The sequence below is a fragment of the Polychytrium aggregatum genome, assembly GCF_025602895.1.
Source record: "Polychytrium aggregatum strain JEL109 chromosome Unknown BJ171scaffold_40, whole genome shotgun sequence".
Taxonomy (NCBI): Eukaryota; Fungi; Chytridiomycota; class Chytridiomycetes; order Polychytriales; genus Polychytrium; species Polychytrium aggregatum.
In genome coordinates this window covers 155,498-182,721 of record NW_026516242.1, presented here as the reverse complement: position 1 = coordinate 182,721, position 27,224 = coordinate 155,498, and the positions used below count along the sequence as shown (strand labels likewise).

General features: G+C 57.2%; 9 protein-coding genes across 9 annotated transcripts; 2 read left to right on the top strand and 7 right to left on the bottom strand.

Annotated features, from left to right (window-relative positions):
- Positions 1 to 1,735: 1,735 nt before the first annotated feature.
- Positions 1,736 to 2,512, top strand: BJ171DRAFT_518463 (uncharacterized protein). Its single transcript, XM_053112241.1, has one exon. It carries the CDS (start codon positions 2,074 to 2,076, stop codon positions 2,299 to 2,301), a length of 228 nt encoding a protein of 75 aa, XP_052963438.1. The 5' UTR covers positions 1,736 to 2,073; the 3' UTR covers positions 2,302 to 2,512.
- BJ171DRAFT_631556 (uncharacterized protein) lies at positions 2,158 to 6,044 on the bottom strand (the record flags this gene model as incomplete). Its single annotated transcript, XM_053115632.1, has 16 exons — positions 2,158 to 2,460; positions 2,658 to 2,715; positions 2,806 to 2,885; positions 3,022 to 3,153; positions 3,273 to 3,420; positions 3,583 to 3,645; positions 3,773 to 3,887; positions 4,007 to 4,068; positions 4,175 to 4,426; positions 4,513 to 4,569; positions 4,689 to 4,916; positions 4,999 to 5,067; positions 5,187 to 5,272; positions 5,376 to 5,568; positions 5,677 to 5,709; positions 5,814 to 6,044. The coding sequence occupies 16 exons, from the start codon at positions 6,042 to 6,044 to the stop codon at positions 2,324 to 2,326; spliced, it is 1,944 nt and encodes a 647-aa protein (XP_052963437.1). The 3' UTR covers positions 2,158 to 2,323.
- Positions 6,045 to 6,366: 322 nt separating this feature from the next.
- BJ171DRAFT_601819 (cyclophilin-like domain-containing protein) lies at positions 6,367 to 8,476 on the bottom strand (the record flags this gene model as incomplete). Its single annotated transcript, XM_053115115.1, has 7 exons — positions 6,367 to 6,754; positions 6,968 to 7,015; positions 7,187 to 7,331; positions 7,587 to 7,650; positions 7,800 to 8,037; positions 8,153 to 8,246; positions 8,393 to 8,476. The coding sequence occupies 7 exons, from the start codon at positions 8,474 to 8,476 to the stop codon at positions 6,504 to 6,506; spliced, it is 924 nt and encodes a 307-aa protein (XP_052963436.1). The 3' UTR covers positions 6,367 to 6,503.
- A 343-nt stretch (positions 8,477 to 8,819) lies between these two features.
- Positions 8,820 to 12,748, bottom strand: BJ171DRAFT_462369 (PXA domain-containing protein). Its single transcript, XM_053108511.1, has 4 exons — positions 12,036 to 12,748; positions 10,488 to 11,806; positions 10,074 to 10,258; positions 8,820 to 9,848 (listed from the first exon to the last, which is right to left on the bottom strand). Exons 1-4 carry the CDS (start codon positions 12,606 to 12,608, stop codon positions 9,187 to 9,189), a joined length of 2,739 nt encoding a protein of 912 aa, XP_052963435.1. The 5' UTR covers positions 12,609 to 12,748; the 3' UTR covers positions 8,820 to 9,186.
- Positions 12,749 to 12,889: 141 nt separating this feature from the next.
- On the bottom strand, positions 12,890 to 14,382 carry BJ171DRAFT_518460 (uncharacterized protein). The gene is made up of 5 exons (XM_053112240.1): positions 14,310 to 14,382; positions 14,078 to 14,128; positions 13,809 to 13,988; positions 13,323 to 13,654; positions 12,890 to 13,200 (listed from the first exon to the last, which is right to left on the bottom strand). The coding sequence occupies exons 1-5, from the start codon at positions 14,325 to 14,327 to the stop codon at positions 13,074 to 13,076; spliced, it is 708 nt and encodes a 235-aa protein (XP_052963434.1). The 5' UTR covers positions 14,328 to 14,382; the 3' UTR covers positions 12,890 to 13,073.
- A 480-nt stretch (positions 14,383 to 14,862) lies between these two features.
- BJ171DRAFT_462368 (uncharacterized protein) lies at positions 14,863 to 15,276 on the bottom strand (the record flags this gene model as incomplete). The annotated part of the gene is made up of 2 exons (XM_053108510.1): positions 14,863 to 15,066; positions 15,223 to 15,276. The coding sequence occupies 2 exons, from the start codon at positions 15,274 to 15,276 to the stop codon at positions 14,863 to 14,865; spliced, it is 258 nt and encodes an 85-aa protein (XP_052963433.1).
- Positions 15,277 to 16,724: 1,448 nt separating this feature from the next.
- BJ171DRAFT_462367 (uncharacterized protein) lies at positions 16,725 to 17,169 on the top strand (the record flags this gene model as incomplete). Its single annotated transcript, XM_053108509.1, has 3 exons — positions 16,725 to 16,736; positions 16,829 to 16,952; positions 17,067 to 17,169. Coding segments are annotated over 3 exons (228 nt in total), but the record flags the coding sequence as incomplete, so codon positions are not given.
- A 143-nt stretch (positions 17,170 to 17,312) lies between these two features.
- BJ171DRAFT_518457 (uncharacterized protein) lies at positions 17,313 to 21,250 on the bottom strand. The gene is made up of 13 exons (XM_053112239.1): positions 21,016 to 21,250; positions 20,399 to 20,814; positions 20,210 to 20,275; positions 19,860 to 19,944; positions 19,659 to 19,666; positions 19,542 to 19,563; positions 19,263 to 19,384; positions 18,880 to 19,081; positions 18,715 to 18,754; positions 18,476 to 18,596; positions 18,296 to 18,364; positions 18,011 to 18,160; positions 17,313 to 17,808 (listed from the first exon to the last, which is right to left on the bottom strand). The coding sequence occupies exons 1-13, from the start codon at positions 21,167 to 21,169 to the stop codon at positions 17,593 to 17,595; spliced, it is 1,671 nt and encodes a 556-aa protein (XP_052963431.1). The 5' UTR covers positions 21,170 to 21,250; the 3' UTR covers positions 17,313 to 17,592.
- Positions 21,251 to 21,920: 670 nt separating this feature from the next.
- On the bottom strand, positions 21,921 to 25,707 carry BJ171DRAFT_570450 (ankyrin repeat-containing domain protein; the record flags this gene model as incomplete). Its single annotated transcript, XM_053113635.1, has 9 exons — positions 21,921 to 22,310; positions 22,509 to 22,669; positions 22,868 to 23,086; positions 23,191 to 23,531; positions 23,702 to 24,003; positions 24,166 to 24,300; positions 24,553 to 25,191; positions 25,512 to 25,595; positions 25,701 to 25,707. 9 exons carry the CDS (start codon positions 25,705 to 25,707, stop codon positions 21,943 to 21,945), a joined length of 2,256 nt encoding a protein of 751 aa, XP_052963430.1. The 3' UTR covers positions 21,921 to 21,942.
- Positions 25,708 to 27,224: the final 1,517 nt, after the last annotated feature.

Genomic DNA, 27,224 nt, shown 5'->3' with positions numbered 1-27,224 from the left:
GGTCTGCGCCGGAGCTCAATATTTGGCGATCTGTTCCAATCTCAACTCTGTTTGCTTGGGCGTTTCTCGACCAGGTGTTGGCCTGCAATCTGAACGACACGCTTTACTGCACCGTGAGTGAAGCAGCCATAGGATTTCCAAAATCCTTTCGCCTCTGCGGCAGCCCATAATAGAGGCCTGTTTGCTTGTCCTTCCACGGGATCCACCCCCTCCCAGAGCTTGAGTGCTTTCTCTTGCTTGAAGCATCCAACCTAGATAAGAGCCGGCGTTCGGATCTGACAAGCTTGTGCAATGAAACCTACCCGGCGCAGTTCTGAGATGGGCAATCAGCCCAACCCCTTGTGCGCCCTTTCTCCCTGCCAGACAAAGTTTGATTGGCAGTAGGCGATCTGTGCATCGTAGCGCTCAGCGGCGTGTCTCTTGGTGAGCGGGAGCTGGGGTTCTTCGAGTGCACGCGCATTGCTGCCAGTGCGCAGGTAATATTCGAAAGGCACTGCTATGGACACGGCCAGTGTTGTTAGGTATATTACAGCGAAGGGTATAGACAGCGAAGGGTATAGACAACGAGGGGTCGAGCTGCCCACTGCCCTTGAGGCCGGCTGTGGGTCAGCAGCCGCTGTGTACATCGGGGTGGTTCATTTACACTTTATTCAGAAAAAAACGGGACAATATAGCCGTTTCCATGAACATGTAGTATGTGCTGTGCTTGCGTCAAGCAAAGCCACAAGAAATAAAACAGATCACTTTGGCAGCCTCCGAGTGAAGACCGCCGGTCGCTCTCCGGTCTCCACAATCGACCTGCACACTGGTCTCGGAGTGCCAGCGGCGAATGGTCATGGCCAGCGCGCGATAACATTGGGTAACAAAATATTCGATGAATGGTCAAAAACCCGGGTGTCCCGTTTTTTATTGGATTGCCTGTAAATGCGCTCCATTGGAAATGCTGTTCACATGATGCAGTTTTGTGGGCTGGGTACAAGGCTCGTTAATCTTGCGACCGATGCGGCGGGATCATCGTCGCCGCAGGTTTGCAGAGCAAGGCCGCGGCCCAGATACATCACAGTCAGTTGTGGATTATTGGACCGACGTAGAAGCCATATCCGTTGGAAATGTACTGGTACCGAGGGTCGTTCGGCGGCGGTGCGGCTTGCACTGAGCGCAAAGGTATCGTCAGCGGCCTTGACTTGTCTCAGCGCGATGCAGATCCATCAAAGACGGCAGACCCCAGCTCGCTGCACACCGCCAGAATTGCCTATCCATGGAGCGTTTGGCAAAGACTCACCGAGAGCCGAGCAGGCAATGACCATGACTGCAACGAGGACCACCTTGATGTTCATCTTGACTTGTAATCTATCTGTTATGGGCTTGCCCTTGTTGGAGCGGGTGAGGCTGATGGGCTGATGGGCTGATGGGCTGATGGGGAGGTAACAGGGAAAAAGAGTCCTCCACCCTCCTACCGAATGACTATCTGACTGTCCGCTGCGTACCCCCTGCCTGCGACAGCAAATATCCTCAGCACGCGGTTGCATCGGTGTTCTCGGAAGAAGGCAGAGCCGTTCTGATGCTGCTTCGGGCGAACCGACCAATCCGGGAGTGCTTGTCGGGCGTGGGAACGGCGCAGCCAACATTGCCGGCTGGAACCAGCGCATCACGTGCGTGACACCGGCTCGAGCCAGTTTTCTTCGCTTCCACAAAACCGCTCGCCGTTGCGATGCTGGCGAAATGCGTGCTTGCACCCAGATCCGATCTGCGTGCTGATCTGCAGGCCAATCTCCCGACCTGGCATCCTGCCGTCCGCCAAGATCTGCCAGGTGAGACCCCTCCGCCGCCCGTCGGCCCCTGCTGCGGCCTGACAATCTGTCTAGATGATGTAACAAGTTCAATCCATTCTCCGAAGGCGCTGCCGAGACATACGCCTGGCGAGCCCGTTGGAAGGGTTCTCTTTCCTTTGGTGTGAGCCGGGCGTTCCTGTCAACGCGGGGTTTGGCGGGCTTCCTCGCTGGCCCCGGGGACTGTCCTCTGTCTGGGCTCGCTTGCTTGAGGCGACCCTCCCTGTGTCTGTCCGCTTGTCGGATGGGATATGGCGGTGGCGTCTTGATGAGCCTGCTCGGCGGATGGCGCTGTCTCCGGATGCCGTGTGCGTCGATGGCTCGCCGTGCTAATGCCTGCAAGACGCAACCGGACTATCTGATGCTATTCGCGATTGTCGGCATATCGGGCCCCGATGCAGCCGCGACTCTATTTACTGCCAGAAAACTGCGATCGCCATCGAGACTAACAGCTGTCGTCCTCTGCATCTGACTTTTCGGCTCGGTGCAACTCATCAGCCGCTAGATTTGCTCCGCAGAAGCTGCTGCATGCGCTCGAGGTCGCGCTTGAACGTGTCCCTCGTTTGGTCGATGATCTCGGTAAAGGCCGCAATGTCTTTCTCTTTGTTTTGCAGGGAGAGCTGGTTGGTGACTGGCGAGCGACAGACGGCAACAGTGTTCAATAAAACGAGTAACTTGGTGGACATGGCCGATTGCCTCGGATTGGGCGTGGGTGGGTAAAGGATTTCTGCGAGCTGCTTGACCCAACAGCAGCGGGTCCTGTCGGCATGCACACTCCAGAGCAAACCAGTTCGTGCCGAGGGAATCATTCGCGCTGCCGTTCCCCACCTTTGAGGGCCTCGATTTCGTCCTTGGCCAGTTCGAGCTTGACCCGCAGCTTGTCGATCTGTCGCGGCGTGAGGATTCAGATATTGCCGAGGCCAGCAGCACTACCCCTCCTCGCTGAGACAGTCATGGATGAAGAGGAGCTGCTCACCTCGCCTGCCAGCGGCTCGCTTGGAGGCGGGCGCTTGGTGTCCGCTGCGTTCCGTCGTCGTTCTCGGCGCAGTTCGTTCGCTGGGGGTCCAAGCGATCGAGAAATACGGTCCAGGGGTGAGCCGACGATCGTCGCGATGGTCGTGGGAACGTCGCTGTAATCTCGTTTTGGCCTGCAGATGTGCTGACTGAGCCCAGTGGCAAACGAGAAACCCACCCAGCTCGGCTGCCTTGCCCTCGACGGTGTTGATGCGGCCTTCGAGCACCGATCGAAGCTCGCGTAGTTTGTCATTCTCGACCTTGAGGCTCCGGATCGTCGAGTCAAGACCCATCACGGCGACATCATGGCCTGCATTGCGGAGGCAAGTTGGCGGGCAAGATCGGCATCGTTTGAGCGGCCCGGAGCCTCACATCTGCAATGCCAAACAGACCCAGTGTGTCTTGCGCACGCTTGGAAGCACATCGAACCTGGTCCAGAGCTTGGCAGCGACAGCGGTGGAGACGACTGCGATGGGCTTGAGTTTGGCTGGGCAGACGAAACCGAGCGCAGCGATATCTGCGAGACCTCCCGTTGCAGCCTCTCGATCGTTCTTTCGTGCTCCGAGATCTGCGACTCCTGTGCCGTTGCGATCCAATACATGCCAAGCAGAAGCGCAGGACGAGGATGGATTCAGCCCAGGAACAATCCAGCGCTCACGGACAGTCTCGGTCGCCGTGCAGCATGTCCGTGTGCAAGTTCGGAGTGCATTGCCCTTGCACAAAGTCGCTGCCCACGCACCTGCTCGCTGCAGATGTTTCTCAGATTGTCGTAAAGCTTGTCGTCTTTCTTGGAGTGTCGCTCCTGCTCAGTGTTGGCCGGTCCGAGTCATTGAGCCGCTCGCTCGGTCCTGGCCCTCCCGATCGCCATCAGAAGCTGCATTGGTCGTATCCAGTCCAATCGGGCCGACCCTCCCTCCCATCCAGCCCACCTTCAGCTTCTTGAGCTCGTCTTGCAGTGTTTTGATAAGCTGGTCGTCCCTGGATGCTTTCTGGAGCAGCGTCCCGATCTTTGATTTGAGATCCTTGGTGTCGCGCTCGAGAATCCTGGCGATTCGATGCAGTATAACTGGCTGTCAATCGCTGGCAGAGGCAGCTCCGCTGACGACCGGTTGCAAGCGCCACTTTGCCATGCAAGGTGGAAGTGCAGATGGGAAGACTCTCACTTGTTTCGCGAGATCAGGGCACTTTGTTTTGTTTTGGCATCGGCCTGGTCTCGACGCAGCATCTGTTATGGACGAATATGCATCCCTTGGGTTGAGATGTGCCCGTTCCACACAGCATGCGATACGATTCCCCGCTGCATATCGACCCCAGGCGGCTTTTCACTGGACCTCGAGCTCCTCGAGTGCCTTCTCGTGCTCTTGTTTTCGCCCCTTCTCCAGTTTCCGGATCGAGCTGCGGTGCTTGGCATCGTGGGAATCGAGATTCGGCGACTCGGAAAATGAGCTCTGCCGCGACATGGTCCTGCTGGGAGGCAGCGGCCCTGGAGGCAGGATGCCCAAGGACGGTGCGGCTGGGGAGACCCCGGAACCAGGTGCTACCACTTGATTGCTCAGCGTCTGGGTGAGCTCCCGGACCTTTTCCTGCGGTGCGTGGCTGGCCGTTAGAGTCCATGCACATCGCTGCGACACATGCAGTCATGGCCTCGCACGCCATGCGTCTCACATACTTTCAGCAGTGCAATCTGCTGTGACCGGCCTCTCCATGACGGACTTCCTTCGATGAGCTGAAGAATGAAGAGATATGGGTATTCGCTTGGTGTTGGATCGATGAGATCCGGACTGGCCCGGCTAACGTGGAACCATGACGTGTGAGATGCAGCTCGGCGGACACAGCGACGCAAACCTGGGAAATCGGAACGCCGTCTCCAATTTCCTGCGCCAGAAGCTTCTGGAGCTGGCGGATTTCAGCCTTGGCGCTGTGGTTCTGGATACGCTCCTCCTCCAGCTTCCGTGTCGCCAGACTCAGCTTCTCCTTGGCCCCTCTCATCTCAATATGGAGCTGGTCGAGATTCGAGGCCGAGCACAGCTGTATCTTTTCCTCTTTCTGCACTTGCAGCTGCCGCTGTATTTCCTGTCGTCGACAGTGTTAGGATATGCTGACATCACTCCTTGTTGTCATTCCACTTGCAGTGATCTGAATAGAGCAGTCTCACCTCCAGTTTGGCAGCAAGCGAGGCATTTATGCCACGCTCCTTCTCAAGGGCCATGGTGAGCTTTCGGGCCTGAAGGCGTTGTTACCCAGCCAAGGAGAAGCGTTGTTAGTCCAGAGCGGTAGCGCTTCTGCAACTCGGGTCATTCATTGCCGGCCGTATAGCTGACGAGGCAGCAGAGTGTGTCGCACCTTTTTCGACAGCTCGATGATCTTGGTTTGCGGACCGAGCATCTTGACGGCGCCTGCGGTGCCCTGGCCGCCAGCACGAGAATCCGCTGTGGATCCACGGCCGCATATGCCATCGGCGAACAGTAAGCAATCGTCAAGCAGTTGCTACACAGGAGTGTTGAACATGCTCGCAAAAGCCCAACCACTCACCACGAGCGTCTGAATACTCGGCGTCCTGACTTTGACCCTCGACAGAGGGAGCGGCATCAGCCTGTTTTGCATCCCTGAGCTTCTTGTATGCACCCCAGTCGAACGGCTCGCTGGTACGGCCACCATGGCCGGGCTTCTGAATCGGTGCTCGTCCGTCGCTCTCGTTCTGGATCCGCGTCTTTCTGGATGCCTTCTGTATCAGCGCAGGAGCCGTTGGTCATTCAGGATCTCTGTCTCGCTGCTTTGTAGGCTTTCGTGCACCAAACTCTCACGATTGCAGACGCGTATATCGGTACCCAACCTGCTCAACCGATGGCTCGGTATCGTCTTCCAGCTGGCGGTTCGAGGGCGGGATCCGAATTGCTCAAGGTTAGATCAACTGCCCTCGAGCCGGTCGTCGCCAGCCGTGTCTGTTCACCTCGGGAACGCGGCTCATACCTCCAGCCCCATATCGTCATGGAGCGACCATTCCATGCGCTCCTGGAGCTTGTCCGGTTGCTCCTCTCCCTCCTCGGACGAGGAGTCATCTGCAAACTCCTTGGTCTTGTTCAATTTCACCACCGCGATCTTGGCTTGATGCGCCGGGGATATCTGCGCCTTCTTCTTGACTTTGGTCGTGACGGCCTTTGGCGCCGGATCGCTGTGCCGGAGGAATGGCTGGGAAAGCATCGCGTCTCGTGAGGATGCAGGAATACCTGCCGCTCGAACAGAGATTTGAAGAAAGCGGCAGCCGAACGAGCCGGTCGCATGCCTGCAAAAAAAAGAGACGTGTTCACGGAGTGCTTTGGTATTCTGGGTTCATTCGATGCCCCGCCGGGCCAATCGCACATGTGCCCGAATCCAAATGAACTGGGACATCCCGCTGCGAGTGAGTGAGTGTGTGAGTGAGTGATCTTTGGCCACTTTCATGTGTCCCGGATACACGCTCATCGAGAACAGCGATACTGGTGCTTCAGTAGGTGCCGGTCGACCGGCGCTCATGGAGATTGACCCTGTGTATTCAAGAACATGCCCCAAGGCTGCAACGCAGCGGCGATTGCCAACCAAGACCGGGAATCAGCCGCACGGCCGATCGTCTGCAAGCCCACAGATCATCCGACTTCAGGCCGGATGCACTGTGGTTGCACATCACGAAAGCCGGATTTCGTCGCAGCTCGAGATCGTCAGATCCAGAACTGGCCGTTCAAACTTGGTCTCGGCAAGTTCCATTTTTCTGAGGGTCGGACCGCCGTCTATAACACGACCAAAGGCGACATACTTCTTGTCAAAGTACGGCATCGGGCCCAGCGATATCATGAAAGAGGAGAAGTTGCTGTGGGGCCCTCGGTTCACGAACGAAAGTGTGCCCCGATGGATATGCGAGACTATAAAGTTCTCATCTGGTGGCAGTGCCGTTGCACGTCGCAGGGGAGACCCGGTAAGCGTTGGTGCAAGCAGCCGGAGGATGTGCAGAGTGCAGTGTCAGTGTCGCCGCTCGATCCTCAGGATGCTTTCCCCATGTTTCGGATACTGGAAGTTGGCTTTCGGCCCCTGAGAGCAGTCCAGAGCCACCCGAGTCGTGCTCTGCCCGCGCCTATGCTTTGCTACTGTACCTTCCAGCCGTGGCTCAGTCAAGACAGTCTTCTCAGGGGTTGAAAACTCTGGTATGTTCGCAAACGAAGGGACGACATCAGTCAGTGTGCTGGCCGAAAGGACAACCAAGCATGGCTGTTCGTGAATACGACAAACCATATCGTCGAGATACCTCCATAGTGCTGCCGGCATACTCCGTAATCGTGTCTCGTTTGCTGCCTCGTGCAATCGGAACTCACCTCCAGCTTGCAGCCAGCCATTCTTGATGCATCTGGTGAACTTGCTGCCTCGGTAGCAGCACCACGCCTGTGATGCGCCCACAGACTTGCCTTTCACATAGCCCAGAAAGTGCTCCACGGATTTGGGACAAATGTCACTGTAGAGCTGTGTTCGTCAGGCGTCCAGTTATCAGCATCAGTGGAACCGTGAGAATCGGCGGTAGGCGGTGTGATAGAGAGTCGCAAGGAAAAACCAAAGGGATGCAGAGACTGCAGTGGTGTGGCCACTCTGGCTGTCGCAGTTTAAGCCCATCGTCCTCACAGCTATGCGTCGAGCACGCCATCGTCTCCGCTGCTGGTCTGCTGCTCCTGCTATTCTCCCACGGCACTAGCAATACCCGAGCTAGTCGCATGCACATACCTCGATCGTCAGTCGGCCTATTGCTGCCATATCGTGCGCAATATCCAGGAACACGAATGTCCTCCTGGAAAACGACCGCGATCAAGCCGACGAGTGAGCGCCGTGCAGTGGGGCTGCTCTGCTCTCTCATTTCACTGCCTCGCATTCGCTCGAGTCCATACGACTGCGATCCTGGCTGTGCGTCGAGGGATACCGGATGCAGCATTCACCAACCCTTTGGACTGACGGATATTCCTCATGTACTCGAGAAACTCGTCCGAGGCGAGTCCCTCGTACATCCGGATTTCTTCGTCTGTCGGTTTGCCATGGCTATCTCGGTAGTGGTATCGCTCCAAGGCATGTCTCTGGAACTGCTGCAGGCTGAATATCTTGGATCCGTCTTGGACGATGACCGAGTCGCAGAGCGCATCGACGATGTGCGGGTGGTCCTGTTCGTTCGACGACAGCGAAGCTGGATGCATCAGAGTTGGAGCTGACGTGCCCAACCAACCAACCGCCGGCAACTGACTGGACTTGGACACGAGGAGAAACCGGAGTCGGCTGTGCTGCGTGCGCTGCTAAAGGACTTGCCTTTTTCAGATATTGCCGATATTCCACAAAGTCAAAGTAGTGCATGGGGTTGTGCGTCACTTGAATGTCGTTTTGTGAATAGCCAAACCTCTGTGGGAGGAAAGACGCCGACCCAGCAGTTTGACCCGGAATCGAGCGGGTGTGGGAGCATCAGGATACCAGACCAATTAGCCCGAATCGACACAGCCCTGCATAGCGATGCTGAGCAGCATCTCTTCGATGTGGGTGTCGCTTACTCTCAGATAATCTTTGGCATATTGATATTCCCAATGCGCAATGACGCCAGTCAGCCGGATCTCTTGCTTGGTTGATTTGGCCATTGGAGGGCACTTTTTACGGTGGCACGACAAAGGGAGGAGGTGCAAAGCAATGGCGGAATGGTAATGCAGAAAGCGGTGGTGCTGTGTGAAAGCGGAGGTGAGGGTGGCGAGCGGATACGGCGTGAAAGAGAGAGACGAGGAACATCAGCACTCTGTGGCAAATGTTGATGAGGGGTCGAGCCGGGATGGTCAGTCCTCCTCATCTGGTCGTTGCGACTGTCCCCAATCATAGAAACAATGGCTGAGCAGGAGGACAGGGAAAGCACAGCATGGTCTTCCCACGCCGCTATCCCAATTGGTTTCCAGCGACACCGTTTTGCAACTGGCGGGGGCACAGCGAGGAGACGTCTACTATCAGATGTATTTAGCGGCAAAGGAAAGGAAGCTGGACAGAGGAAACAAAAGGAGCAAGACCAACGAAACGGTTCTAGTTTACATATGTACAACGATTGGAGTTGGAGGGAAGTGAGGCAACTTGCAATCAACCATGGCTCGTGGTGGCTCAGGGAGCCGCAAGAGATGCTGTGGCAGCGACTACTGACGACGACAGCTCGCCACAGTCGGCTAATGGGGACGATCGAAGACTGAGGTCCTTCATGAGCGATTGGCTATATCAAACATCGAGCAAGCACAGAGCGGCAGCGAGCTTGATGTGCGGCGTGCTATGCATCGGAGCCGGTATTGCCACTCGACGACCTGCCTGCACGGGCTCATGTGCTGCTGAGACTGACGTCCCAGCTGTTGCGCTTCTGCTTCACGGGAGGAGGGCTATTCACGCCGTTGAGACTTGTGCTTCGCTGCAGGGCGAGACTGCTTTCGCCAAGCCCAACGGAAGCCAAGTCGAAGAATTTGCCATCAGCATCGGACTGACAGTTCTGGTCAGGCACATTGGTATCGGAGGGTCCGGGCTCGGTGTCGGAGGGGATCAGTGACGATGAGCTTCCTTGACGGTAGTCCTGCATCCATGGCTGCTCGTTCTGGTGCTCCGAGAACTCGCCACTGGTAGCGATGGGCTCGGACACGATCGGGATAATCAATTGCGGGGTCGTGGCATCGAGCTGCGGGAGCTGGCCATCGAACTCTAGCTCTTGTAAGGGATTGTGCAGCAGAGTTGGAGACAAGCCGGACGACAGAGGCACTTCGAGCGGCGCGGTAGGTACCGGGTCGGGATGGCTGCCCTGGCTGGGGGCGCTCTGGGGCTCGGTGTTGACGCAGTTGGTGTAGTCAACAACCTCGGTAGCGACATGGGTAAGGATAAGATCAATCAGGATGAAGATGAGCTGCTTGTTGATTTGCTTGTACTGCAGCATCTCGATCAGCTCACGCAGGCGCTCGTTAATGAGCGCAGGGCCCAGGACGCGGACAATCAGCGCTGTCGGAACCAATGGTCGCATCCGGCAAAGCCGAGCCAAGATGGTCGCAGACGGGGGCAAAGGCAAATGTGTGAGCATGGGTTTGCACGGGAGCTACAGTGGGGCCGGGTGAACTCACGCACTCAGCATTCGGATCTAATTCGCATATGGACGACCCCTGCATGGACAGTTGATCCCAGCTGTTTCCAGTTGGCCCAAGGCAGCAAGGCCTCGATAATGCTTACGCGGAAACAATCGATCAAATGCAAACTCGGTCAGCTGCCGTTTGGTTTGGAGCTTCTCAGCTGCACTTCGAGGCGGTAGCGAGTTGGCCCAGATCCCATTCGGCCACAAGCACTCGCGCGTAAGTCGGAAGTACTCTGCGATCGTGTTTTCGGAGACCAGGAAATATATGCCTTCGATGATTGCCCTGGGTGAGATTGATGCAGACGGGGACGTGCACGGGATCAGTCGACTGGCAACAGGGGTCGATGAATCTTGGCTCTCGGCTCTCGGCCAGGGCAGGCATTCCATAAGTCAACGAACCATGGCCGGGTTGCATGCTGTTGCGATCCCGCCAAATTTGACAGTGCATGCGCACTTGTCGACAACCATTCGCAGCACACCTTGGGATCACCCCCCCCCACTCCATGACTCACCGATTCATGGCCGGTCTCAGCAGCACGTTGACAACAGGATCAAGGTATCCCATGAGCCTGAGCAGCGTGCTCTCGTCTCCGCCCAAGATCACCTCTCGCAGCATGTTGAGTGTCGGCTTCTCGAGCTGCTCGCCGGTGTAGCGAGTGACGTTGATTGGACCCAGCTGGCATGGGCCGAAAGAGGCGTTGTTGTAAAGGTTCCAAACGGCTTTGGCGGCGTTCAGGACCGCCATGAGGGTGCTTTTGTTCGATTCGACGGTGTCGTTGTGTGGAGGCTCCGGCGTCGGATCTAGTATGAGCGGCGGGCCGCCTTGCTGCTCGACCTCGTTGCCTTCATCGTCGGAATCTAAATCGGCTGCGTCCTCGGATTCCGGCAGGATGCCCATGAGCGGATCCACCGATGGAATCAGGTAGGGAAGGGGCTCGTGGTCGGATGCCGAGCCCAAATAACTCTCGACTTCGGAGTTGTCCTCTTCGGTGGTGGTGGGGTGGTAGGTCGCCTGGGTGTCAGAGTGCGATCCGTTCGTGTGGGGGTATCCAGAAAACCGCCTGCCAAAGGAGGGGGCCATCAGGAAGCTTTCATTCGGGAGAGGCATTACGCTGAGGACCGGTGGAGTCGATCCCGTGTTGCTGCCGCGCTCGTCGATCCTGCTGGCCGATCGCTTCATGGAGCCCGTGGACACACGCCGACGACCCAGGCCGCGAGGGGCACGGCGCTTGGGTTTCTTGGTGCCCACGTCGTCGAGCAGACTCCCAAACCGGTTGTACTCTGCGGCGGCAGCCTTCTTGTCTCGCTTGGAGCCGGTTTTGCCTCCTCCATCGACAATGTTTTTGATTTTGTCGAAGCCCATGCTCATCCGCTCGAGTCCGCCCACGGTCATCTTCTGGAGACCCGAGGCCGTCATCTTTTGCAGGCCCGAGACGATGGTGTGGGTAAAAGTCCGCTCCATGTTTATGTGGTCGCGCTCCTCTTGCATCGCTCGAGCTTTGGACGACACCGGGCCTTTACGCGGAAAGATCTGGCGTCCGTCGAAGCGCCGGTTGCGGCGGATGAAGGGTGTGCGATCGGGCTTCTTTCGGCTCTCGGACTGTCTTCTTGTCCCGAGCATAGTCATGCTCGGCACTACGGCATCCGACTCCGACCCGGACTCGGAGTCAGGCCCGCTCTCACCGTGCGAGCTCTCCCCGGCGGTAAAATACGGGGTGTTGCTGCTGTAAAACGAAGCCTGGTCGTTTGATAGGTCGTGTGAGGATATGAGAATTGGCGGCGCCACGAGGTCGGGTTCGTTGGCATCTTGGCGCTCCAGATGCTGCAGGCCCTGTAGAAATAACGAGCCAGTTGTTGAGCCAAGAGCGAGCGAGCGAACACTGATGCCTGCAAGGATGCTGACGACGACATGGCTGTAGCCACGGGCACGGCGATGGCAATAGGAGCATCGGGATGGAGCGAATGGCGGTGCTGCATCTGCATCGACATTCATGGGACTCTGGCCCGCTCTCGACGCCACCACACCACACCACACCATATCACACCGCACCACACCATACCATCAGAATCAGCTGGTTGAGATAGTCCGGCTCGGCAATGGTGTCGATTGCCGTGCCGATGACCGTGACCGAGAGAATCTCGCGCACGAGAATGCGGAGACAGTCGCTCTTGAACTCGTCCTTGGGCAGGAGCAGCTCCAGCAGCGTCTCGACCACCTTGCGGAGGTATTCGGCCTCGGCTGACGGAGACGTAAACGCAAAGTGGGGCTGGCTCCCGAAAAAGAGCTCCTCCATCGACTTACCGCCGCCGTAGGCGGTGCCCAGCTTCTCCTTACACTGGCGGTAATCGTGGACATGGCGACGAATGACCTCGGGCAGGTCCCGACAGACGAGCAGCACAAAGTCGACGGAAGCCAGCCGCGTCTCGGCCTGTTTGACAGCAAAGGCGATGGAGTCGAGGAGCTGCTGAAGAAACTCCTGGTCCTTCGAGATGGACGAGTACCAGGACTGCACAAAATCGCGCAGGATGAGGTGAAGGAGCTTGTCGATTTGGCCGTCAACCACGGGCGAGGACGAATACCGCTGCGGCTTAGGCTTTGTGGGTGTGTTTTGGACCATGCAGCTGCGATTCATACGGCGATGGTGCGGGTGGGAGAGACTAGAGACAGATGGGGCGGCAGCGAACAGCCATAATCCTGCCCATCGACTTCCGCTGCAGGACCGGAGACCAGGGAAAACGGACAGGCCAGGGCAAGCCAAGGCCGAGGCGGACGGGCTGGCGATGGGCGAAAAGAGGGCAGCACGGACACTGTTTGCGGATCGAGCCAATCGCAGCCGGGAGACTGTGATTGGAGGTGTCCGAGATGGGCCGCGTGAGCGTGGGAGAGAAGAAACCGGTGCAAAATACAGTGGGTGGCTGCCAACCGACCGTCAATGCGACATGTGTATTTTCCAAAAAGCAACCCGAAAGCACAAGCACTGCCCTCCGTTTCGTTCTGCAATACAGATCGTCCCGGACACGATCCCGCGCCAGTGGCCAACAAGTCTTTGGACACCCCGGCTACCAGAGAGCGCATCGCTGCTGCAACGGGGGCGGAATCAAGCCTTCTCTCGCCTTGCACGTTTGGACTGCTTTGACAAATCCGTCGTCGGAGGGGACACTCGCGGGACTGTCGGTGGTCCGGACAGCGACCGGGTTCGCAGGCGTTTTGATTCTGGCGGGTTCCTGCATGGGCTGGATGGGTCAGTGTTCGTCCGAACAAAGAGGGCATGGCCGGATCACTCTGCCGGACGGGATGTGTGCAATCGACAGAAGCAGACTCTCGGGTGCGCGAACCAAAAGCATACTTTGTGCTCGATGAAGCCTGGGTATCGCTGGAAGGCATGCCAGCGGCGGTATCGTCGGCAGATTGAGCCACCGGCCCGGCCGCCTGACCTGGACTGCTGATCGGGGCGACGGGAATGTGTCCCTCGACAACAGGGTACTCGCCCATAGGCGGGATGGGCCCCCAGGCAAACGGAGCGGCTCCGGTCGGGGACGTCGTGAACACCACTTGGCCCGGAATCTCGCCTCCTTGAGCCACCCAGTACTCCGGGTAGTAAGCGGGTGCGGGTGAATGGACAACAGCGCCTGGAGGCATTGGGTATCCTGATGCAGCATTTGGGGGAGCAGAGAGAGCCTGCCCTCAGATCCAGCCAACGCCGCAAAGCAAGTACAGCCGTTAGTTGGAGAACAAGCAATCTGGGGGTTTGGGACAATGTGCCGGGGGTTTTGTTCAGGAGACCCATCGCACGGATCTTGCCTCTCGTCTGCCATCGCTCAGTCGGTCTTACGTATTGGTGCAAATGTCCGTGTGGGTCGGCTGCAACGGGAAAGCCTGGTGATAGAACCGGAATCCGATCCATCCCCGCCATGGCTCCGTCATGCTGGGGCATCCCAGCAACGACAGTGCCAGGCCGACCCCTGTCTGGATTGGAGGATGTTGGCGACAGGTTGATGGGCATTGGATGCATCTGCAACGTCGACAGAGTGTTTCAGCTCACGCAGCCGTGGGCAGCACAGATGCATAGGCCAATGAACAGGACAACAGCGGTCCACTTACGGACGGAACAAAGTATGGAATCATCGTAGGATCGTGGCCTGGTGGATAGCCCTATGGAATGAACAGCAACGCAAGCATCAGCAGCCACTAATCGTCCTTTGTGGATGAGAGAGGACTGGTCGAATGAGCAGCCTTTGACCAACGAGCTGGCACAAGAGCACACTGAGGGAGTACGCCAACATTCACCAAAGCTTCCCAACGAGGCTCTGCCGCTAAGGCCCAGTTCCCTTACCACCATCGGGGCCATCATGATCGGTGGCTGGGCTGCCAAATTGGCTGGGAAGGTTGATGTCGGAACGATGGGCTGGGGCGGCAGAGACGGCTGCCTGGGGGGCTCGGTGCCCTTTGCGGTCTTGGGTCGGGCCTGCTGGCCAAATCCTGTCTTGGGCTGGGTCGGCTTTGATGACTTTGCTCCAGATGGTGTACCTGAAGGGTATGCGGCCTGGGTCTCGGACAGCGACACAATTGGCCCGTGCTCAGTCAGGTCGGCAGCTCCAGCATCAAAGTTTTCATCGTCGTCATCTTCTTTGACTTCGTTATTCTCTAGATTCTCGAACTGAGAGGCAGGGGTCAGGATCACGCCAAAGCAACGGCATCGCAGAAATCCATCGGCCCAAGAAAGCCCGACCAGCCTTTCGAGCGATGCTAGCACCGAATGGACTGGAATGTGGACGGCGACTTACATCGGCGTTTGTGCGGCATTCGTGCGGCTCCTTGAACTGATCCAGCAGAGCAGAGTCGTCAGTCCACAGCAAGCAGCGATATCGGCACCGAAAGCATCCAAATCACAGCCAAGCTGATGGACTCAAGACCCGACAGGAACAGCATACCTCTGTGTATCTCAGCAGAACTCGGTCCATGTCGCTGCTGGTGTACTGGACGAGTTTGTTGTTGTGGCTAAAGATGATCAGGCCGATCTCGCAGCCGCACAGCACACTCAGCTCGTATGCCTTCTTGATCAGGCCATATTTTCTCTTCACGAACGTAACCTTGTTTCGTGAGCCCGATGGCGAGGGTAATTGCAAAAGCGGAATAATACGAGTGAATAGTCGAGTCCAGCGCAACGAGCCGCATCTCACGCCCGCTGGTTGGGAAACGGTGGTTTGTCTGAGTCGTGAGATATCCTGAAAGTCTCGGCGGCATACCTGCCGATTACGCTCGTCCGTGATCTGCTGGATGCGAATCTTTTTTCGTCCCATTTATCAGAAATCCGGCTAGATATGAAAGGTATTTGCTCGTTGCTGCTGGCGGCAAGGTTGTTCGGGCGGATACGTGATGCGAGTGCTTGGGGCTTGGGCTTGGCGACGTCGGGGCACTGGAGATGTGAGAGCCGCAGCGAAGCGCTGTTGCAGATCCATCAAGAAATGATGTTTTCAATAAGACAAGTTGCTCCGGGTACCCTCCCACAAGGAGGACGGGGGGGGTGGAGCATTTACCACTGGACTCTTTGGTCGCAGCAACGGCCACAACGATAGCAGCACCCTTCCTCGCACTTTCACACGGCAGCCGCATACCCAGACCGATACTGAGCGACGGGCTTGCTACTGGATGATGAAACGGAAGCAGCGAGTATCTATTTTAGGAAGACGGCAGGCAGCCGGTGAGCTTGCTTCCGGGAACGACAGGCGACGAGGCAACGGGCCGACCCTTACCGAGGCCGTGAAGTGGCTTTGTGCGGGGGAGGGCAGTCGGCGCTGTCTACTTTCTGCCGAGAGATTCGAGTGGAGATGCGCTTCGAGAGACCGATTCTATTTCGGTGTAAACAGCCGAGGCAAGTGCGGTGGACTGCTGGCGCTGGTTCTTCGTGTGCAAAGTACTGATCAGGGGGCCGGGGCACTGCGTGCATTGTTATGGCCAAAGATGCACTGCAGTGTAGAAAGCTGCGATCGGCAAGGATTGGATCCAATTGGGGCGAGTTGCAGCGAACTGATTTTAAAACGGGACACCTTCACACGCAGATGGCTTGTGGATCGGTTGGTGTTGATCGACCTGGCTGGACGGCTTTGATCGGTACCCAAACCAGCGATATCGCTCTTTGCCCTGCGTCTTTCCTCATCCCAGGTATATCTTCTCGCTCTGCCTCGCAGTGACTGCATCTGCAGCGGCTCGCTGGTCCCCGTCGTGCCCACTCACTCCATGCATCTCCCTCACACAGGGAAACGATTTGACCCACTTGATCGAGTGTGTGATATGATTCGGCTACGCCGTGTTTGTCCGAGTGAGACGATGTGTCCCATTATTACTTCAACATGATGTATTACTGGTTGTCTTGCAGCGGATCCGGCAGCCAAGGCACAGCGGTTCCATGAAAGACAGCAGATGTTGGACGGAGTGAATCTACTACTGGCTGCCACCCCGTCCGCCGGATAAGAGTCGATACATTGCCCATATCGTCTCGTTGGCGGGGGGAAGCACTCGCAAAGGGTGTCTCTACGACACAGCGCCACAACATGCGATCGGAGAGTGCAGTGCCCCGTGATGTCGCTGTTGCGCTCGTCTTGGATTGAGCGCACTGCCGTTCGGCGAGATGCCTTCGCTGCCGCCTCAACCGCTCTGCAAGCGACGCTGCAACATGATGGAGAATCGCCAGGACCCGCAGGCAACGAGCGGGCTCCGCCCAATAACGCCGTCGCTCCAGAAGCTGCTCGACAGCGATAAGGTGTGTTGGCTTTACCTGTCGCGAGTTTCTTCCCGAACCTCCTCGCGAACCTGCATCGTGGCTCTAACTGCCACGAATTTCTCGGCCTGCAGATCAGCGTGAGGATTCAGAACGAGCTGTATCTTCGCAGCCATCCCGAGATCGCCAACATCCTCAACTACTTTGTCAACCAGGCACTCAAGAGGCAGCCGACCAACATTCCCGCGTTCGCCGCAGGTGGGAGATGCAGCCAGACGCTGAGACTGCATGCCGAAGCAGCACGGCGGCCGACCGTTCGTGCACTCATAGTCCTGGCTAACGGACGCTCACCCTCTCGGCCCATACTCTCAGAGCTGCTCGGCGACCCGCAACTGGAGGAGAAAGTGACGCGTTATGCACAAGATGCAGAAGAGTTTCAGAAGACCGTCGGCGGCCTGACATGAGTGCTTCCTCCCAAGTATCAAGATGTTTGGAGCGCAGGACGTGTGAGCAGCGCGGCGGCCGTGTATCCGCAGCCCCCGGCGATAGCGACTTGGTGGTGGGAAGCTGAACATGGATTCAAATACTGCACGGCGTTGCAACCACCAAAGGCCCCAATCGGAGTGGGAAAGGGTTTCTTCATATATTGGATATTGACAGCGATCCGATCGAGCGTGCATTCGATTGCATCTAGGCTTGGTAGAGCGAGGAAGTTCAAAAGTACAGCATAATGGCCAGGAACACGACGGCGACGAGACGCCAGTAACGAAGCAAAAGGGAAAGGGGCAGGCAAGAAGGCCTGTCTCCACCCGCAAGTTGGGGGGGGGATCAGCAGAGATAGGCGAGAGTAATAGCGGGCGAAGCATGACAGCATATCGACAGGCTCATTTGGCTTCATTCAAATATATCCGCTGGTTGGCATCTCGAACACGGTCTCGGAGAGGTTCTGCCAGCCCTCGGTCAGCTGCTGGGCGCTGCGGATCGAGAACGTCACATAGCTCTGGTAGATCCTGGACAGATGCGCCTTTTGTTGATGGAAGAATCGGAGCTCCTGCCACAGCGACCATCTGTAAAAGTCGAGTTTTCGAAGCTGTGTGGCGAGCTCCTGGTCATCCTGTGGAGCAAGTGCGATGAACAGGCGCATGGTGAGCGAATGCAGGAAGCACGACCAAGTGAGTAGCGGAGAGCGAAGGGGCCCAGTACGCCTGCCGGCTCGTCGGTGACTTCATCGCGCAATGCCCTATTGGAATAGGTAAGATCCAAGGATTGCTGCATGGACACGCCGCGGCGTGCCGCCAGAGCATGCGTGTGCGGACCTGATTGATGAGCTTGACCAGGCGTTCAATCTCCTTTGAGTTTCCTTTCGACTGAGCGTCGGACAGCCGGGCGTGCGTTGCGGCAATCTTGTTCTTGAGACTCTCAATCGAGATGGTCGCAAACACTTTGTCGCGGCGATCCAAGAGCTCCTGGTGACAGAAAAAACGCCAAGAGTGAGTCGGTGAGGGTTTCGGTGAGGGTTTCGGTGAGGGTTTCGGTGACTGGCGACTCTGGTCATCAGTGTCGCTGCGCGAGCGTATTTTGTCACCGGAAGTCGAGCTTACCACCAGTGAGACCAGCAAGTCACGGTAGGTCTTCAGTCCTTCGATGATCGACTCGTGACCATCGTGTGCCTGGAATTCGTGCGGGCCGATTGGTGTTCGTGTAGAGAGAGTCAGCGTTCATGCTGATCAGCATCACACAACAATGCGCGCTCTAGGGATTGCAGCGAAGGTGTTGCCTACCAGCTCGTTGTACGTGCGCGCGATACGCTGGAACCCGTTCGACAAGTCATGGAAGCCCAGGTTCAGCTTGGCACACGACTGGCACTCCTTTTCGATGCAGAGATGCTTTTCGGGTATGGGGCTGCGTGGGGGGGGGATAGGATGGGGTGGATGGGGTGGAGTGGGATCAGGGCTCTGGGCTGGAGGTCTGTCCTCTCCATAGTCAGTGTCGCCGACACAGCGATGATCGTGCGTCGTACCTCAAAACTGTGGAATATCGAAGGAGATCGCTGGACGAGGCTAGAGAAGGAGGGATTAGTTAGCGTCAGCTCTTGGAGATCCATTTCGTCTGTCTCCGCGAGATCGTTCCACCGGAATCAAAGGAATCAATGGATCAATGAGCGTGTGAATCCACATCATTTTACCTTCGGCACGCTTCGAGAATCGCTCGATCGAAACCGCCATGTTCTGGTATGCATGTATCGATGGCACGAGATCGCCACGGATCACAGTCAAGCGCTCGTCGAGATCGGCAGGCACCTCAACCAAGCGGTCTTGGACGCCGGTGTCTCCCAGGAACTCTTCATTCAGCAACACTTGAGTGGCTTTGCGATGCTGTGTAAAGTCCTACGAATGATAGCAGCCAAAGTCGAGAGCCAAAGAGTGAGCACGGCATGCTCGAATGCTCGAATGCTCGAATGCTCGAATGCTCGAATGCTCGAATGCTCGAATGCTCGAATGCTCGAATGCTCGAATGCTCGAATGCTCGAATGCTCGAATGCTCGAATGCTCGAATGCACATCCGCACCTTGGATTGGAGGAACTCGACGACCTCGCTGTCGGCATGCAAGACAGGGTGGTTGACAATAAAGTTGATGAAGCGCAAGAGTCCACGGCGTCGCTTCTCCAAGAACACGGGATCAGACTGGCCTGTGAGACAGATGATCGGGGACATGGATGAGATGCAAAGGCTGACGCACAGTGTGTCTGATGTGTATGGTGCGATGGCGGCCAATCGCACGCCTTTGCGGAGCCAGCAGCCAAACCATGACTGGGCTGCTGTGGAATACGGCATCGTAGAGCTCACCACCAACTGCCTTGGGAGGAAGCTGTTTTGTTCGTTGATGGGAGAGATAGTCTTGAGTTAGGGATATACCTCTGGAGGCAGAACCTCAAGCGTATGGATATAAAACATGCAACTTACGGTGGGCACTGTGTCCCCATTTCAGACCAAACGGCGATAGAAAGGGGTCATGCATAAGTATGCTGCAGCCAAGTCAGGCGCATGGACGTGGCCGCCCACATGCAAGGGCGCATCGGCCGAAAGATTTGTGCATCCACAGACAGCCGACAGGCAGACATGTCCAGAGATGGCATCGCCGGTGGCGCTGCAGGAAAGACTTACATAACCGCGACGGATACCGCTTGTAGAGAATCGTCGACAGCCACGCGAAATCCGAGTAGCGACGAGTGATCAGGTTGTGGGAGGTCTGTATCGTCGGAATTCAAGCCAATGCTGTGTGAGGGGCGGGGAGAAGCAGCTGGGGAGAGGACAATGCGACGGCTCCGCACTTGGAGGGCATGCGCCCAATGGCGACGGACAGCGACGGAGAGCGACGGACAACAGCATTGCGCCATGTGCCCCATGGCAGCAGCAACAGCAGCCCTTCGGGCATATACAGACAGACGATCGCTCATCACTGCGTTTGCATGCAACGTATGCCGCAATCCTGCAGGGATCAGCCAAGAGCCCACCTGCGACTCGAGAAGGTAGTTGACATGCTTGAAAATCACGCCACCCTTGACCGGGGCGATCTTGACCTGGGTCGGCCACGGCAGGATCGACAATGCGCCACCACAAGTCCGAATTAGAAACGGCGGATGAGGTTGCCGGCCAAGCCATCCTCGCCCACCACAGAATCGCCGGCCTGCGGAGCTGCTTACGCTGATATTTTCGACGTTGAGATACCACTGGAAGTCCGAGAGAGCGCTGGAGGAGCGGCTCATCGACGACCGCAGCGACTTGACCGTTGGATTGGGCAGGACATCGACAAGCCCCTCCTCCGCCGCCGCAGGAGGAGCAGAGGCACTGGGGCGGATGCCCAGAGCGTCCTGCATGGAGGGCACAGGACGACTCCATGGATCCTCGTCCTCCAGAGCCGAAGGGACGACCGGGTGCGGATAGGTGTGGGTGGCAGAGGCTTGGAGGATCGACAGGCTACTCGAGTTGGACGACCCCCTGGTGCTGCCGAGATGCGGACCAGAGGAGCTCAGGCGCGGCGAATTGTATCCAGACATGATGGAGGACGGCGACAGGACAGGATTGGATAGGATGCTCTGATGGAAGCTGGACTCGACCTCTGTGTGGATGCGGCGGGGTCGTCAGGGCGCATTGGTCGAGGCTGAGCGGACCGACCTCATTGGGGCGGGACCACCACACCCTAAGGCGGCCCAATCCAGGACGGACCGCTGGACTCCGAGGACGACGGTGGCCGGCGGGCTTTACGATGGAGATCCTATCCAATGCACCCGCACGCTGCTGGGCGGCCAAGCGAACCCACCGTCGAGGTCAGCGCCAGCCTCCCAGGGATTGACGTGCGTAATAGCGTATGAGGTCCGGGCAAGTGGGGGATGGGCAGGGGCTTCGAGAGCGGACGAGACGGCAGCGTCGTCGGCGGGGACACTGCTTTCGTGGCTGTTGCTGTGGGTCTCCATCGCAGCTGAGCAACCGATCTGGGCAGGGCCGGGGATGAGGCGTGGGCCGTGGACGAGCAGAGAGATTCGACCAGGGAGATGGTGGAAGAGCAGCCGGGGAGGATCGAACGCTGGTTTTGCCATCCAAGGACGAGCGCGGCTGGTTCGGGGCCCTCTCTGTCTCGGCGAGAGCGGGCGAGAAGCAACAGCCCGGCGCTCCCACGGCCCATGACGATGCTGTCGATGGCTTCTCCGAGGCACGGCTTCTCTGAGGGACAGCGAGCAAGTGCAGTCGGTATTGGGCAGGACGTATCTGCAAGCACTGGCTTTTGGGGGATGCGTGGATGGAGCATCGAGATCGGCCTGTTACAGCTCATCGGAGCATCGCTTGACTTGCGAACGGATTGCCCGAGCAGTGAATGGTGCTCTTGGATACTGAATATGGAGGTAACATTCCTCAGGCTATGAGCGAGGGCGTAACATCGCAACACGGCGGTGCGAAAGCCGAGTGTGTGGCGAATGGTCATGGCCAGGGTGCGACGGTATTTTGTAACAAAATATTTGATCAATGGTCAAAAACCAGAGTGTCCCATTTTCATGTGCTTGCTGTATTCAGAAGCCAGGGAATACGGTCGTTGCTGGCCATATCGACATGGTGTCCCGCTTCACACTGCACAGATAGAAAGCAGGCGCAGTATAATTCGTCGTCGAGGTAGTGCGCTCAAATATGTGTGCGTGGAGCCAGCGACGGTCCAAAGGTGCAATCAGCCGCGGCAGCACATGCTTCCTGGCAATCAGGAGCCCCCGGAGGCACCCTCCTTCGGCTCCTTATTTTTGCCCATGAGCTTGTTGAGGAAGCTGGCCTTGCTCGGCGACGCTGTGCCGGCCGGGTTGGAGAGGCTTCGGACCGAGTTCTTTGGGCTCTGTCCGGGCGACTGGGAGTCGTCGTTCGAGAGCGAGACCACAGATGTGTTGGTGATCACCACGGACGATTGGCTGGCGTTGAGTGCGCTCTTTTGCAGGAACGACGACAGTGTTCGTCGCCTTGGTCCTTTCTTCGCGCCTGGCGAGCCCATGTCAACGACCCCGGTCATGATCCGGATGATGGAGCCAATGACATTCTCCTCGATCGCCTTGAGCTCTGCTGCCTCTTTGCTGTAGTCTGAGCAGTCCAATAGCGTTGGTGTGTACCGGAGCGAAAAATGTTGAGCAAAGCGGTCTACGTCGATTCTGGCCCGTCGATCCAATCCATCGATCCGATTCATCGATCCGATTCATCGACTCTGACCAAGCAGTACGATCGATGGGTGCGTGGGTGCATTGCAGGAACAGGCAACACTGGCCAGCGTCCGGTACTCACCCATGAGCGCCACGATCTCTTCGTGGGATAGCCCGACTCGTGCGCCCAGCTCCTCGGCAGTCTCGCCGGCATCGTTCACGATAGTTTTATCAGCACCAGACATGAGTAGGTATTTGACAATCATCTTCCGCTTCTGGCTCATCGCTTCATGGAGCGGAGTCCTGTGTCAGGCAGATCGGTTGCCGCCTGGGTTTAGCCGCATCAACGGTATCGCAAATCGGACAGATCGATGGGGGCCAATCGACTCGACGAAGCCGATGGAACTCGATGGATGCATCAGCACAGCATGTGATATCTTGATGACCCCCCTCCCTTCCCAGTTCGTCTCAGAGACTTCCCCTTGCATGCGGAGTACTCACCACCCGTTTTCGCCCTTTTGGTTAACATTGGCCTTGAGCTGCACCAGTCCGATGGCCACTTCCAGGACACCCATGCGTGCGCACAGGTGCAGCGGCGTCGAGCCTTTAAAGTCCTTCATCTCCACCGAGGCCCCGATTCGGATAAAGAGAACCATCATCTCCAAATCGCGCTGGACAAGGAGTGAGAAGCACGAGTTGGCCAGCATTTTTCCATCGATCCTATTGATGAGCAGCGCGTGGGAGTGAGGATCTGGGGACTCGGGCGGTCGCTGAGGTCTGTGGGAATGTGCCAGGCCTGGCCAGCACTGTTGCCAATCGCTTACCTTGACAGAATCGTTCGAACCACTTCAATATGCCCACATGCTGCCGCAAGCTCAACCGGCAAGATCTTGGCGTCCTTCCAGGCTGGATTGTCATCCACAGCGTCGACCTTGGGCTGGCTTGAGCCCCACTGCCTGATGGTCGAGAAAATGTTCTGCTTGCTCTGGACGGCCTTGGATTTGTCGCTTTTCAGCTTCTGGAGGAGCGTATACTCCCTCAGTGGGAGGCCGGCGGTGATGTCGGCATTGTGCTCTATCAGCACCTGGACCACGCCAATGTTGCCCTTGCAGCAGGCAACATGCAAGGGCGTGAGATTGTACCATCCGACGCTCGGATTGCACCTCTGGCACCCGCAGAGATAGAGACAGAGACAGAGACAGAGACAGAGACAGAGACAGAGACAGAGAGGTCAGAGTGGATTCAGTAGCAACTCCGCGGCCGCACGTCCGTGACCGCACATCGGTAACCGCACACCCGTGCAGTAACCGAGGGCTTTCCTTGCCGGAGACCCACCTTGATCATCGTGCGGACCACGTTGTCGAGGCCAAGAGCCACCGCAACCACAAAGTACGACGGGAATATAAACCTCGGATTCCTCGACTCCATCGCTGGTGCGTTGACGTTCACCGGAAAGCCCTTCTCGAGCATCATCATGCAGACAGGCTCCATGCAGTTCACCATCGCCATCACGAAGATCTTTCGGGACTCTTCGGGTCGCTTCTTCTTCAAGGTTGCTGCGGAGAGGTCCTCGATCAAGGAGCACGCCAGAGAGGTCTTCAAATCTCGGATCGCCAGAAAGAGGAGGTGGAAGATCCCTGGAAGAACATGGCCACCCATGGCAAACCGTCAAACGCTGGACTCGGCAATAGTACACATGGCAGTGGCTCGAGGGCACATCGCCGGCACTCGCATGCAGCGCCGATGCTGTGAAGGACAGCGCTGCACACACACGGCGGTAACGAAAGCAGCCGCCGTACCTGCTCGTGTCCTCTTCCTTCTTTTGCCTTTCATGATGAGGTTGTTGAGCTTGGTGAGTGCAGCGGGTTTCTTCTTCGGGGACGGAGCCTCGCCCTTGGGTGACTTTTCGATAGGCGATGTAGCCGCAGAACTCGCTGTTGCATAGCCAGAAAACAATGCGATTAGACCAACGGAGGCTCGACTTTGACTTTCAGCTGTTACAGTGCGGCAGCAAAGCGTTGTGGAGACATCTCCCCAAGAAAGGTGACGTCCAGGATCCCCACGCGGCTTTCACCGATGCAACAACATGCGACCGTCTATAGTGCTAGCACGGATCCAGGCCATCGAGCGCATTTATGCCACATCCAGTGTTTCTATTCCCTCCACCACTGCCCAGCGCCTGATACCTCTGCTTGATCGCTTGGAGACCGCGGATTCGCGAGCAGACACTTGCAGCGATTGGTTCTCGGCATTGAGCTTGCGTATCATATAGAGGATCCGCCGGTGCTTTTTCGAGTTGGTGTCTGTCATGATAAACTCGCTGTAGGTCATAGATTTCGCCGAGAGACTGGCCGCAGGGCACTCGGCCATGTACGTGGCGCTTCCGCGATTGCCGATAGAGGTGGGGTATCCCGAGAAATGCTGGTCCGGAATCGGGGCGATGCCGCCCTTGCGGCGCGGCGGGATCGATGGGGAGTTTGGATAGGGGCTGCCCGGCATCCCATTGTTCGGGGTGCCGGCGTTGAGCATGGTGACGCTGCCGACCGAGATTGTGCCCGATTGCAGCATGATGTCTTGAAGAGCCAGCGCTGGCTTCTGTGTGCCGTCAGTTTTGGAGACCGGCGTCGACTGTGATCTCATTCTCAGGGCCGGGAGCATCCGTATGGCTTTGGGTTCTGCGGTCGCGGATGCTGTGGCGGCCGGGAGAGGCAGAGGCGACTTTGTGAACAACGGTGAGGCCGGCCCCGAGCTCCCGGTGGTTGACGACCGCGGCGAGGACAGCGAGTTTCGCTGCAGCTCCAGAGGGGCGACTTTTGTGTTTTTGGCTGGGAGTGTTCGAGTTGGTAGATATTACATATCGTGCGCGTTGTTGCGTGGGAGGAGGGAATGGCAAGAGTCCGACCGGATCATTGGTGGTAATTGAGTGCGCGGTGGATAGATTTGAAGGATGCAGAACCGCAGATAGCCGTTGGATTTCATCGATGTTGAAAGTAGTGATGGTTTGATTGTTCGAAGGTTGGTAGTTTGGTGGGTTGGTAGTTTGGTGGGTTGGTAGTTTGGTGGGTTGGTAATTCGGTGGGTTGGTAGTTTGGTGGTATCACCAAAGATAATTTGAGTGAGAACAGGCAAGAATCGACCCACACACCTCGAAAGCACTCAGCCAACAACATGCGCCTGCGCGACAGCGACTCGCTACAGTATGTCCGCTGAGCGAAAGAAGCCGGGACATCTGGCGGCGCATGCGCCAGACCAGTTTGCAAGCACCCCTCTGGACACGACAGATGACGGCAAGAGGCCTCGACGACTACTCCCTCTCCGACGCCGCTACACTCACACGTCATCGTGTGCAATCAATTCTGAATGATGCCGTTGCAGAGAAGCCATTGAGGTGGTGCCGTTGCAATGCGCGGGGAGCCCAGAGAGAATAGAGGTAGAGGAGAAATGAGCCATTGCAGCGCAGCAATATTAGACAAGCGACGCCCCGCCAAAAGCGACTCGAAGCCTATGCACCGATATCACGGTCGAGAAGCGTGTTACCACAAGAGAGATATGGCACCGACGTATCGCAACTGGGCGAGAGTGCGAGCTGGCGGCGGGGATTGTTGAGCGCCAGAGTTGGCAAGTTCGAAGTGGGCGTGGGGAAATATCCCCCACTGAATTGCAGGCGTAGGCTCGAAAGGGATACTGGGTTTGACCGTGCGAAGAGCTGTGCTTGCCGTTTGACTCTTCAGGCGCGGAGAGTGTGTGAGAACCCCAACGAAGCGGCAGCAACCTGGACGAACGGTCGAGTTTCTCACGAGTCTGGTGCTTTCGGCTGTGCTGAACCGCAGCTACGAATAAAGAAACACAAGGCGTCAGATGCCGAGGACCAAGGGTCTCCAACAGCAGCACCGAAAGGATAAGGAGAGCGATATTTGCATTCCAGCTCCGCTGGCGGCAGAGATGGAAGAAGGCGGGGCTCGAGGGTTCGTTGACGAGGCTCGGACGAGTATTGTAGCGGCCACAGTCTCGACAGAAACCAACCCTCGACTCGGCAGTCAATCAGCCAAACCATCGGAGAAGCGTATCATTCGCGGGTGTCGTTGCACCGGCTTTGCATTGCACTGCGTATACATCGATTGGCTGCACTCGGCCAGAGTCCGCGTGCAGTCCGTTCAGCACAGAGTCAACATCCAAGCACAGCCATTGCATCGCTCAAGAGCCACCGCAGAGACCCGCAATCAAGCCCCCGGGCCATTCATCTGCTGGCCAATACAATCGCTGGCCAGAGTCTGAGTATAATACGACGACTGCAGCACATCCCCAAGAGTCAATGTGTTGCGCGGAAAAGTAGACTCGGGCATGCGCCAACCGCATTGGGAGCGATGGAATTGCCGATTGCGACCATGTCACTGAAGCTGTAGTTCTTCGAATCGGATTAAATGGCGGCAGTAGCTGCATACCGGCCCAAATGCACAAGCTACATCCCGGCCTAAAAGCACAAGCAGCGCCCTTCACAGCGGGCTACTTGCTGCGGGCTTGCATTGCTCGTCGGAAACAGTTCATGTCGTGCAGGAGTGAGGCGAGGGAGGAGTCAAGGGCTGCATCAATGTCTCCTCCGAGCAGCTGACAGCTCGGTGCGGAAGCGTTCGGAGCCAAGTCCCCCTCTCCATGCGCATGCTGTTGAGCAGCCGATATCCACTGCTCGGTGGTGTTCAGTAGATCGAGCAGACTTGGCATCCAGTCAGGACGAATTCTGGCAAGATACAGCTTTTGCACCCGAGAGAGCTGGCCTTGCAGTTGGCCGAGATGGCAGATCCCAGGCGGCGACTGCAGCGCAAACTTTGTGGCAGCTTCCCATATGTGCTGCAGCCTCTCG